At 39.6% G+C, this 12776-nt stretch overlaps 1 protein-coding gene across 2 annotated transcripts in view; it reads left to right on the top strand.

Moving 5' to 3' along the window:
- TMPRSS15 (transmembrane serine protease 15) overlaps nt 1–12776 on the top strand; it is a gene marked incomplete at its 5' end in the record, with an annotated part of 55419 nt that overhangs the window by 28482 nt on the left and 14161 nt on the right. For both annotated transcript variants that reach the window (XM_083439230.1, XM_083439229.1), the window contains 5 exons: nt 5098–5187; nt 6267–6392; nt 7257–7397; nt 8221–8331; nt 10755–10887. In XM_083439230.1, the coding sequence (XP_083295356.1) occupies nt 5098–5187; nt 6267–6392; nt 7257–7397; nt 8221–8331; nt 10755–10887 (601 nt within the window). The remainder of the gene's footprint in view (nt 1–5097; nt 5188–6266; nt 6393–7256; nt 7398–8220; nt 8332–10754; nt 10888–12776) is intronic.

The raw sequence follows: 12776 nt of genomic DNA, 5'->3' as shown, positions 1-12776 counted from the left end.
ATTTTAAAACAGGGCATGGTGTTTAAAATCATTGGAAGGGGACACCCTTGCCATCTTTTAATATATCACTAATATCTATCGCTCTTTTTTCAGATTCTGTTCTACATGGGGACATGATAGGGGATGGAAGTTCCATTGCACACAAAATGTCCTTGCAGTAACAAAACTATATAGCTGGACACCACCCATAATTATTTGCTGCTATTTGCAGAAAAGAGTCCATTGCAAACTAATTTCCACAGCTAGTCTGCTTCAAAATGTTCCCCACAATGTTACTCTTGAGTGTGTCGCTGAACCAATCAGAATTCATTCAAAATGCTTTCAACTATTCACATTGCTGCTGCTGCAGTTCCCTTCTGAGAAAGACGGGTATGGTCTACTGGGTGGACCAGAGTGAAGACTTTATGTGCTGGTCTTCACTCTGGTCCGCCTACTGAACATAAAGGCAGGTCGTGCTTGCACTCTTCACCACACCCTTCCCAGCCTTTTGCCTTGCTCTTTCTTCTCTTCCCATTGCTTAAACTCTGTGTAAATTTGTGTGTGTGAGAGAGAAGGTGGGATTGCTGCACCTACTGTGACCTATGGCTTTTCCTACCCCTGCTCTTAAATGCCCCATCCTTTGCCCAACCAGCCCCACTAGGCAGCATCTGTAATCTTTCTCTTATTCATTTTCATTTTACATAGCTCTATAAACCTCTAACATGTTCCATCTTCAGCTGTTTCCCCAGACTAAATGCTTAAGTGCCTTAGCCTTTTCTTCAAAAGGAAGCTGCTCCATTTACACAGTGTTCCAAATTTACTGTGTGGCCTTGTCATTCTTGAGATTCTGTTTTCGTAATAATTCTTAACACTGAAGTCAGATGACATTTCCAGTGAGCTTCCATCTATAGATCCAATATGGCTTTTCTGGGTGGCCACAGACACTGAAGATCCATTCAGCATGCATCTGGTTGGGAATTTATTTTTGTCCCTAAGTAATTTACTGTGCACATACAATGATACCTGCCATTTTCTTACTCCTTTATTTAGTTTTGGATCACCTCGCAATTTCAAAATAAACATAGAAAAGTGATGTATCTTCCAGTCTTATGGCTTGGAAGGTACTATGAACAATCTTGAAAGTACATTTCAAGATAAAAGCAGAAGTATTTTTCTACATTATTTTTGTGAATAGAACTATGTTTCCTATTCATGAATAGGAAATCTAGTGTACAGAAATCATACACAATCAAATTTTGGCTAAGCTCAAGTCAAAACTTGACTTTGCTTCTATGATTCTGTTTAAATCATCAGATCACACACAGAGAGACACTATTTTCCTCATCTTGTTATCCAGCCTTAAAAACCTGCTCCAAAACAAAATGCCAGTGATTTATATCTGTTGAGAATGGACTTCACTTGAGGTTTTCCCCTGACTCTAGTTCTATCAATATCTTCATTAAATTTATGTCACTTGATGTGTAGCTTCTTTCTATTGTACATCTTTTGCTATCTCTGGATGTGGCAATTCAGTCAACTAGAAAACCATATAGATTGGCCAACACTGAAAAATGAAAACAAGTCTATTCTTTATTGTAGCACCCAGCAGTTCATAGAACAAAAAAATTGACAGGCAATCAAGGCGCAGTCTTCACAGGACCACGCTCCAAATTTCTTTAAACTTTCAGTAGATGTAAGAGAGCATTCTGTTCAGACAAGTTTGGGGCTGTTTGTATGAGTACACTTCACTTAACACCATATGTCTCAATATGGGGAGACCAATCCATGTGTAAACAGTTCAAATAACCTTGGTCTCTATAGCCCTAGCCATGGAGGACATTAACCAAGAGCTGCTTAAATTATGCTTGTTGTCAGGTTTCCCATGTGGCTTATATATCCAGTTGTTCTGCCAAAGTGAAATATGTGATACATGCAAATAGTGTTTAAACTCAATGTAAAACAAAGATTGATTCCATAGTGCTGCCATCTTTCAGCCTCAATGTGCCACAAATGCATAGAAAAATTGGTGGGATTTGTATAATTTTATTTTTATTTTTTTTAAATAAGGGTGTATTCTCTTTGGGATGCCATATATTAGAATCAAATGCACGTACCTAGAATATCCCTTATTACTGTGTTATCCTCAGCAGTGATTAAACAGCAGTAGCAACAGTAGCTGGTAACAATGGTAACTACAATATCATTAGAACTTTAGCTAACTGCCCTTCACAAACACTTGGCAGCCATAGATAGATCTACTTCATGTCAAGAGTATGACACAGGTAGGTGAATTATGAGTCTGCTGTGTAAATGATTATTAATATGTCACTCGGGAGTTGTAGTTTTTCTGTTTAGTGCCACATACAAGGGTGTGATCTTGTGCTGACACATATCTTACTCTGTCCTAGAAAATGGGGGGGGGGAGTAATTCAGTTAATAAACTGTGAGAACAATCCTGTGCTCCAAGGGAAGGTGGCTGAGGCACAGCAAGATGCTGCTGACGTATCTCTCCAGTGCCCAGAAGTCCATCACCAGAGGTCCCCTGGTGCAGCAATAGAAAACTCCACCTGGTGGTCATGTCCCATTGGAGGGTGAAAACAGGGCACTCCAGGTGGGGATACAGTGGATCTGCTGGATCCTAAGCCCCTTCATTCCCCCACCATAGTCCCAGACAGGTCCCCTAATTATACCAACTAAGAGCAGGCATAATTAATCCCCTCCTATTGCAATCAATTTAGGAGTGGAGAGACCCAGAGGATACAATATCTCCTCCCACCCTGGCCGCAGCTAACTAGCAGGACACAGGAAGTAGTGGCAGCTTTGCAACTCACAGATTGTCCCCCTCCTACCCATACATATCCATTGTGTTGCTCTCTCTATGTGGTGACACTTTTCCTAAGAACCCAGGTGACTGGATGTTCTTTGATGTTAAAGTCCACTAATCAGTAACATGAAATAGAAAACCAAGTTTATTTCTCTCTTTTTCCATGCCCTCCCCCCAAAAAAAGTTTTCTTATTTGGACCCCTTGCAATTATGGAATATTTAAACACATTAATTCACTGGTACATTTCTCAACTTCCCTTAGAGAAAACAAATTATTTTGAAACAGATACACAAGCTGCCTGTTGCACAGCTAAGCATGGTGGTCTTCAGCAGCAACCCCTGAAGTAGTAAAAACTGAGCTTTGCCCCACCACCTTGTGACTTGACATTTGAAGGTTATTAGGGCAGACAGTCCAGAGTGAGGCTTCTTTCTTTAAATATGTAGCTCTCAACCTTTCTCCATTGAATGCTTATTCTGCCGCTGTATGATTAGTATATCTAATAGCATAGTATAAGAGGATGCATGAAGCAATATTATAGAGGAAGATCTGTTCCACACAGAGTAGTCAAATTATCATTAGATTTAATGGTATCATTATAATTATAATAGCTGATCCTGTAAGTGCTTCTTTCAAGCCATCTGTACCTAGACAGCTGTTAATATATCTTGTTAGACAAAGAATAAAAGATACATTGCCTGGTGAGGTGTTCAGCATAAAATTATACTTTATTCTAAAACTTGGGTCTTCATTATTTAAGAATACATCTTCTACTTAGTATGTATTATAGATATTAGAGAGGCTTAGTAATTTTGCCAGGCTCATTAATGCCCATGACATTTCTTTCCTTCTCCATATTTTTTCTGTAGGACCATAAAAACCATCTTAAGATAAACAGACTACTTTTTGAACTTCCCAAGTTCTTTCTGTGTAATTAAACATCTCCAGGGCCCTCGGCTGAGTGAAGATATTTAAACCTCTCTGCCCAACCAGCTCTGTGTCTGTTTTAACTTCCCTTTTGCTGCCGCTACCCCCAAACTCTGTGGTGTCTAGCAAGGACAGAACAATTAGTGTGGAAACCTAATCCATTTTCCAGGGCAGGGGTTAGCAATCCCCAGTTTTGATTTTAAATCAGTAGACAGGATTGTGACATTGCTGATTTTATTATAAATACAATGTTGTGTTTCTTAGCCCCTTGAGAAATGTTTGTTTATTTTTTATTAGAATGTCTTAGCCAAAAGGACTTATTGAGCCCAAAATAACATTTTGCCCTGTTTACTTGGGGTACGTAAATCCAAAAATGCTTTCCTGTGTTCAGGAATAAGCCCTTCTCAAACACAAGAGGGAGGCTAGGTCTAGTGCAGTCCTTTTTCTGCCTGGCATTATTCAGCTGGAAGAGAGGTCACTATCCATCTGGTAGAGCTGGGTTTGGAGACATTTACAAAAATGCACAGGTCAGAGTGTGTCAATTAAGGAATTAGTCTAGATACTGGGATGCCCTTGTAAGGTACTTGGGAAATTATACATTGAAGGCTTTCTCAGAGAAAAGAAAGGTAGAGGGAGGATAAGAATTGAGATGACTGCAATGTCCAGAAGGCTGTGATGCTTTAGAGTTCAAGGGAAAGGAGGGGCATTGAAGTGGTGCAGTGGAAAGCTAACAACGGCAAGGTTCCTGTGCATCAGGGAAAGTTCAAAAGGGAGGCAGTTCTCCTCAGTCATGATTTTGCCAGTCAAGGATCAGTAGATGAGGAGGAGCACAGAAAACCAAAGTGGGAGTTTACAAGTCATAAGACTAAGCTTATCCCAGCAAGATATGTCCTGGAATTCAGAAAGCAGCCAGGTCAGCAACGCCACTCTCCAAAAATCTCTTTGTGTTCGGTGTTTAAGAAGTGCAAGAATGGACACCAAGCCAAGAGTTCCATAAGCCAGTGAGGTTGTGTCTCTGTTAGCAACACCACTCTTGAAATTCCACCACTTTGGAATATCTTAATCCAGTTATAGTTTTAGAAACCAAAGGCTCTCGAAAGCATGGGGCTTTTGTCATTTGAATGAATGAATGCAAGCATGTATCCTGTGCCTGTGTGAATGCACACATTTGGAGCAAGTGCACAGTAATGTACGGTGCATATACTCTTTCTAAGGATGAGATAAGGATATGTCCAAAGAGCATTACATGGAAGAGGGAGCAAGGTTGGAGCACAGCTTCTAAATTTTCAGCCAAGTAAACAACTGTATTGATGTACACTAGTCAATAAATAAATGGATTGTCATTTCTTTATAATTTTCCCCCTTTCAGCTGACTGCGGTGGACCATTTGACCTGTGGGAACCAAACACTACATTTAGTTCCATGAATTATCCAAATAATTACCCCAACCTAGCCTCTTGTAAGTACTGTAACTTCAGAACTTAATAAATGTTTCTTTGTTTGACAACATTTATATACCACTTAATCAACAAAATTCTGTTAAGCAATTTACATCATGAACTGTTATTAGACTGGATTGAATATGGTATGTGGTCATAAACAGTGCTTATACATGAGGAAAATCTTGTGAACCTACTAGGAGCCTAGAAAGGTACACTGTGCTTAAACACTGCACTAAAAGGTTGCATTCCCTCTTTTATTTGGTGTGGAATAGGGGTGGACTGGACTGTTAATTTCAGTTCTCTCAGTTTCTCATTCTTCCAGTCTTAAACTCCTCCCCATGTTTCTGCAGTAATTTGCTATTTTAAAACTAATAATAATTATGAGCATTTATTTTTCTAATAAACACCCTTTTGTATGCAGTTTTGACTGATACACATATTTTTGCAAACAGTTTCCCTAATAAAGTGCATTTTGTTTGCTATTTTCACCAAAATATTCATTTTTATGTGTACTTACACAGGATATATGTATTTTTGTAGACACTGCTTGGCTGGAGAACTGTATCGCACAATTAAGAAAAGTATGAATTTCAAGGATTCCTGTGTTTTGGTTCTCATTCTATCAGAAAGTATGAATTAGGCATGATTGCCTCTGAATGCAAACTGAATCAAATTTCTTCACTGTCCCTAGTGTAAAATAACATTGCTCTTTATTTATGGTTCCCTTTGCCCACAGCCTGCAGCAAAAGGTGCAATTTCCAAAAAAAACAACAAAATGCAGTTTTGATTGTGTCTCTCTGTATTACATAGAACACAGTCAGATAATTCCAAGTAAATGATTGTAGGATGTATTGATGTTCAAAGATGTTCATACTGAAAGGCAGAGCATAAATGGAAGAAGAGACATGCCAGAGTGACTTCACATGAGGCAGGAATTGGTTTTATATTCATTCTCAGACTGGAAGAGAATGTTGTTATGTCTGTATCTTTGCTTAAGCTGCTATTCATATCTCTCTATGTGGAGATGTTGATAAATCAAAGCTCTAGTATATCTGTAAAACAAAGGGACTGTTTTTCTCTGTCTTTTATTTCCTAGGTGTATGGTATTTAAATGCAGAGAAAGGAAAAAATATCCAACTTCATTTCCAGTACCTTGATCTGGAAAATATTAATGACGTTGTAGAAATCAGAGATGGCACAGGAACTGGTTCTTTATTTTTAGGCAAGTATAATCCACAAATTTATGCAGAATTAGAATACTGTGTGTGGTTGAGCAGTATTTCATATTTTCTGGAAAACACAGGCGACCTTAGTTAGTTAGTTAGGTTTTTTTTTAAAAAAAAAAAAATACACCATGAAAGTTGCTTATAGTACATTTGTGACAATTTCACTGAGCTGAGCATGAGATAATATTTTGATGGTTTATCCTTGCTAGAGGTAAAAATATAACATCAATAACACTAGCTGCAACAATGCAGGTGAAACTAGAAGTGGGCAGGTTCTACTCTGGAAACAATTTGGTGGGCTTTCCACACAGATTTCACTGAAACTTCCAAATTGGCTGGTATAGTTAAAAGAATTACAGAGAGGTCATTCTGGACTCTGAAATGCCGTTTATCCCATGATGCTCCATAGGTTTCTGTGTAGTAAGGCTTTCAGTGTGTCAGGCATTGTTGTAGCACCATTGTAGCATGTTGTACCACAATGTGGTAGAGAGACTTCCATGCATATGTGGCAGATTCTAGTAGTGAACCCACAACTTGCTTGAACCAGAACTGCTAATAGATTACAGATGTTGGTCCTGGTTCAGGTACATTTCCCCACAAATTCCAGTTTGGGCAGAATTCACCAATATATGTGGATGAAACATATTGAAAGAATTCAGGATAATTTTTCTAGACTAGTCTTGAAAAACTGTTTCCCCTAGATATAGATGAAGGACAATGGCATTTTTTTCACTCAAAAAGTTATGGGGTTGGGTTTTTTCTTATTATTTTTATGTATATCAACACTTCACACAATTTCTAAGCAGAAAGCATTTGACCTATATCTAAAATATACATATTTCTGTTTTCTCTATGGGTAGCTGTATATACAGGAAAGTCTCCGGTGCCAGATATATTCTCTACGACTCATCAGATGACTGTACTCTTCATTACTGACGATTCTGTAACTAAGAAAGGATTTGCAGCCAATTTCACTACAGGATACCATTTAGGCATGCCAGGTGAGATTCACACTTACACATTTTTAATCAAACATTTTAAAACGCCACATGAAACTGTGAACAAAGATTTGTTTCAGTGCAATCCTATGCATGTCTACTTAGAAGTTAGTTTCATTGGATTTAATGGAGCTTCCTCTATTACAGTGTATAAGGCTAAAGCCTTCAAATGTAATTCACATTTATCAGGACCTCTGTTGGGCTAATCTGCATCTTACACACTAACTTTCAGTTATTCTGCCTATCATTAGCCAAATGGCTAATTCTGTACTCCAAAGAAGCTCAGCAGGGATGATTTGCGGCAGAGAACCAGTGGGTGGGGGGTGCGGTGGGGGGGGGGGGAATTGCCCTCTTCTCACTTTCCCCTGAGATTCCTTGTCAACCCCATACACTTCTGTTTCCTGTGGGATGCCAGGCTGTGTTTCCCTTAAAAACATGGGTCTAAGAAAGCATGGGCTTTCAGAGAGGAATTAGTATGAAGAAAAGGGTTAAGCATCCTCCCTGCTCTTTCCCCACTGCAAATAACCTTCTTCTGATGACAGATGGAGGAACAAAGAAGTGGCTGTTGGACTAATGTTGGTTATCAGGGTAACCTAGTATCTCTTCACAAGAAGAGGTTAACTAAGCCCCATTTTGAACTGTAAGTCCTTCTTGCAGGAGTTGCAAGAATGCCCTTACACATGAGAGACCAGAAAATTGCCTCAAGTTTCTAAAGATAAAATGGATTCAGATTGTGTTTATTAACATTATGTAGAATTCGAGTTCAGTACAATAATTAAAATGCTACATTTAGATGATACATATGATACATATTTTTATTTTACAGATCCCTGTGGTCCCAATTATTATCAGTGTGGAAGTAGAGAATGCATCCCGCTGGTTTACCTTTGTGATCAATCACAGCACTGTAAAGATAATTCTGATGAATCAGACTGTGGTAAATCTTTATTTCAAAAACGAAAAACAAGCTACCCACTTCTAATACATTCTTGAATAAGTAAAAAAAAAAATTCAATAAGAAATTGTCATATACAGAATATCTTCAGGAAGGAAAGTAGGTGTTAAAAACTTTGCTTTGCTATCCCAGCTTTCTTACCTAAGTGTAATGAACAATATGCCTATCCTTGATCTTCTGTAGCAGTTCCTTTATCTTGTTTGACGGTGACATCACCACACCTTTCCTGTGCTAATCTCTCTCTCAAAAAAATGTGAAGAACTAAGAACTCTGTTTACAGAGATCACTAGTTAGAAAACTAAGTCATTCTAACACTTCTTTATGGAATTTTTGCTTTCACTGGACAAGTGCTATAACTCCTGAGCTCTTATACCTGTAGAGTGGATTACTGTATAGGATCAAACAAAGGAATTATAACAACAACCAAACTGGATGGCACAAGTAGGCAAGCGTACATTTGGAAAGATGTACTTGTTTCATAGTAGATATGCCCTGCTTGCACATCTACTTTTCTGGTAGGTGAAGGGCTTTTTTTGGGCATGTGAAGCAGTACAAGCTGCTTTATCTCCATGGGAACAATCTACCCAATGGTTTATATTTAATAGGCTTCATTGCACTGACCCTACTGAAACTTTCACACAGGCCAAGATTCTCGACCAAAATGTAAACCATGTTACATACTGCTGTATCTATACATATACAATATTTAAAGCAGACTGAGGCCACAGAGTGAGGAGCCAAATGTACTCTGAGCTCTGTATGCTCAGTATCTAAGCACATGTTGTTGTTGTTGTTTAGTCGTTCAGTCGTGTCCGACTCTTCGTGACCCCATGGACCAGAGCACGCCAGGCACTCCTGTCTTCCACTGCCACCCGCACATACCCTCTCTGAATTAGTATGCCCTGGGCCAGAGAATACACATGATCTTTTGTGAGCTCTCTTCATTTTAGTGGTAAAGGGACTTCAGTACATGATACCCCTTAGACTCCTTGTGCAGCTCTGTTTCCACTGAACTGAAAGAAGAAACTATTGAGGATTGCAGCCTAGTATCTTGAACCAGAATGTATATACACGTAGGAGCTGTAGATTTACTGCCTCTGCAACGTCCTATTTATTCACTTCAATGTTTGTTTAAAAAGCATGCTTAGGACTAAATTCTCAAGCTCACTTTCAAGCAAACGAGTTTAGGATCAAGTGTAAGCCTGTTAAAAGTGTTTGACAGGAGCATAAAACAGCTGCGGGGGAGCACCATTTCAACTCTTTTGCAACACATATGCGGGTTACTTTGACAACTATGACAGCTGTTGTCACAGTACCATCTGTGGAGGTAGTTATTTCCAAAATTAAATGTTCCATACATAGCTCTGTTTCTCATAAAACAGAAATAATGGTCTCTGTGCACCAATTTATATGCAGAACTGATGTTAAAATGATGCTAGGGTCTGTTTTTTTAAAAAAATGAAATTGCTCTCACAGACAAAGAGCTGTCTGACACAATCGTTTCTGTGGGTGGATGTTTAGATTTGGAGACACGTATTTCCTTGGCTTATGTTAGATAAATCATAACTGTTAGTAGTGAAACTCTTAGACATCTGTTGGCAGGTATCATTAGTGGTATATGTGTCCAAAGGCAAAATACAGCTCCTAATACATCTTATCTTGCTATATTTAAAGAAGACGACATTTTTTATCGGTAGTCTACTTTTTGTAGCAGAAGCTTATTTTTAAAAAACTATACTTTATTATTTTTTAACAAATATGAACCTGCAAATCTTGGCAGTAATTTCTATAGAAGGTTTAAAATCTGAATAATACAAGTATTTATTTGCTCAATTTTACTCCCATAAAATTGTGGCTGTGGTTATGGTTAATTGAACACCTATCCCTAAAGTGCAATATGAAATACTTTATTTGCATGTACTTTGCTACTGCAGTGACCTTTCTTGTTCCTCTTTTATTGGTCAAGGCATTTGTAAAATTGTCTGTCCATATGTTTCCTCTAACAGTGTACTTATCATACCACCCACAGATGCTAAGCAACATACAGTTGCAAGAAACTGATAGATGAAAGCTTTTTACTGGCCATTCAGGAGTTAACCATGGTACAGTCACTCTGTTTGGGTTACAAGTAATGGGTTCATGATTGCAATGGTGTTTGCTTCAGGACCCAAACTTACACACACACACACACACACACACACACACACACTATGGCTGGCTTCAGAGTAGCTTTCTAAACACCTAAATTAGGGAGAAGTCTTAGCACAAGTCTTAGTTCCCTTTTCCCATTCTTGGCTAGGATGCCTTAAGTTGAGCCCATGCCTCCTCTTCATGAGTGGAAATATCCTACAATCTATAGTGCACTGTTAGAAGTTTACTTCTGAGTCTATTTACTTTGTCAACAGTGCGCTTGGTCAATGGTTCTCTCAGCTTCAATGGATTGGTCCAGTTCAAGGTTGAGAATGAATGGTACACAGCTTGTTCAGATGAGTGGGCTGAACAATTGTCAAGCAGTGTCTGTAACTGGTTGGGACTTGGGTAAGTAAGGCTGTTTAATTCATTTTGTTTCAGACTGTATATGCTTCATAATAGCTATATCTGGTAGAAGATTGGCCAACTTTGCAAAGGACAGTATACATACATGTGTGATTATCCAATAAAATGTAGATAAAGAATAGGGAACCTATGGCTCGCCAGATGTTGTTCAGCTCCAGTTCCCATCAGCTCTAGCTGAATCATCAGGGATGACAATAGCTGAAGTCCAGTTATATCTGGAGGGCCATAGGTTTCCCACCCTTAATAGAGAGCATCATTTTTAGTGGATCAATACTATGAGGTTATATATTTATATTTTTGTTCTTCCACTAAGGCACTTCTCGGAAAGGGCAGTGGGCAGCTTATGACACTGCTTTGAGAAAGAGCAGGGATGCAGGAAGGGCCCTAAGACTGGCACCCTCTTGAATGTGTTGTGAAGTATAGCTGATTTAGTTCCGCAAAGTCTATTACAAATAAACGAAACTTTCATAACAAATGCTGAATCGTTCAGAAAACCTGCATTGGCCAATGCACTCTGCCTTCTTTCTTTAGTTTTAGAAGACATCTTCTTAAATGGAGTATTACCAGCATCTATTAGTAGCACTATTTTAAAGAAAAGTACAGAATGCTATAACATACAACTGATGATATCATCACCATCATCATCTTAATCTTAAGGGTGCTATCAGTATGAAGGATGCTGCCCTTCCATCCTATAGCTGCCAGCCTCTCAGAGGCCCAGCTCTCCCTCTGTATACCATCTCCTCAGCAGGGACATTCACCTCTTAGGAAATCCACCCCACAGATGGTTTCCATTGACAGGATTGGACCGAGGATCACCTCATCCTGAGACAGGCTTTGCACCATGGCCATCTGGGTGGGCAGCCTCAAATGTTCTTGTAGGTATTATTCCATTCCTTGCCATTAAGCCAAGTAGGGTAGGCTGCTAAGGACAATGATTTTCACAGCAGCAGTAGCAGCAAGACACTTGCAACACCATTGCTTGGCAGGAGCACCTGTCAGGCACACAGCATTATCTTGGCATCAGCTGTGACCAGTTGGGAGAGGAGGGACCTCTTCTTAGGATACCAGTGGGGCTGCTGTGGCCAGAGAGGCTTTCCCTAAGAGGAGCAATGGCAACCATGTTTGGTGAGATACACTAGCAGTCAACCCTCCTCACTGGGAATGGGGTTGTTGCCTGGTCTTCTGTTGAAGATCTCCCTAGCTGAACTGACCTTGCTTTCTGTGGCTGCTGCTCCTTGTGGGCAGTTGCTGCTGTTACTGGATCTCCAAATTGCAGCTGCTACTGCTGGTGCATTCCTGTGGAGAGAAAAAGCTTGGGAAAGAGATGTTAGCATGACAATTTTGTTTCTTCCTCATTTGCATTTCATTGGGAATGTGTTCAGAGTGCCCAGTGTTTGTGAAGTATGTTCCCTGGAGTGTTCACAAGGCCCCTGCTGCACCCCTACCCAAGTGCTCTTTCAGAGTGGGGTGGGACATTAGGGCAAGCTAGGAGCAGATTTCTGAGGATTGGGCCCTCTCTATTAATTTTCATTATGTGGTTTGAATTACTCCATCCTTTTTGCTGGCCTCACTTCTGCCAGGGTGTCAGGCAATGTGATTGAGTAGAGTTAAGATTCAGCCTAGGTCCCTAGCTGCATGGTATGATGGATCCTAAGTCACATCCTGGCAGATCTTGGATCTGGCTTGCTCCCTAAGCCATGCTCATTCATTTCAATGGTTCTACTCTGAATAAAATATAGCTGAATACCACCCTAATATTTGAAAAACTGCCTGGGCATGAGCAAAGGGAGTTGCCATTTGATGCCAGTGATGTCCCCCTGAGCATTGTCCAGTAGCTAATGAGACTTGCAAACAATGCACTTTAGCTG

Source organism: Podarcis tiliguerta (genome assembly GCF_965153285.1).
Source record: "Podarcis tiliguerta genome assembly, chromosome: 4".
NCBI lineage: Eukaryota > Metazoa > Chordata > Lepidosauria > Squamata > Lacertidae > Podarcis > Podarcis tiliguerta.
The sequence above is the reverse complement of the archived record's forward strand: the minus strand, read 5'-3'. Positions and strand labels throughout refer to the sequence as shown.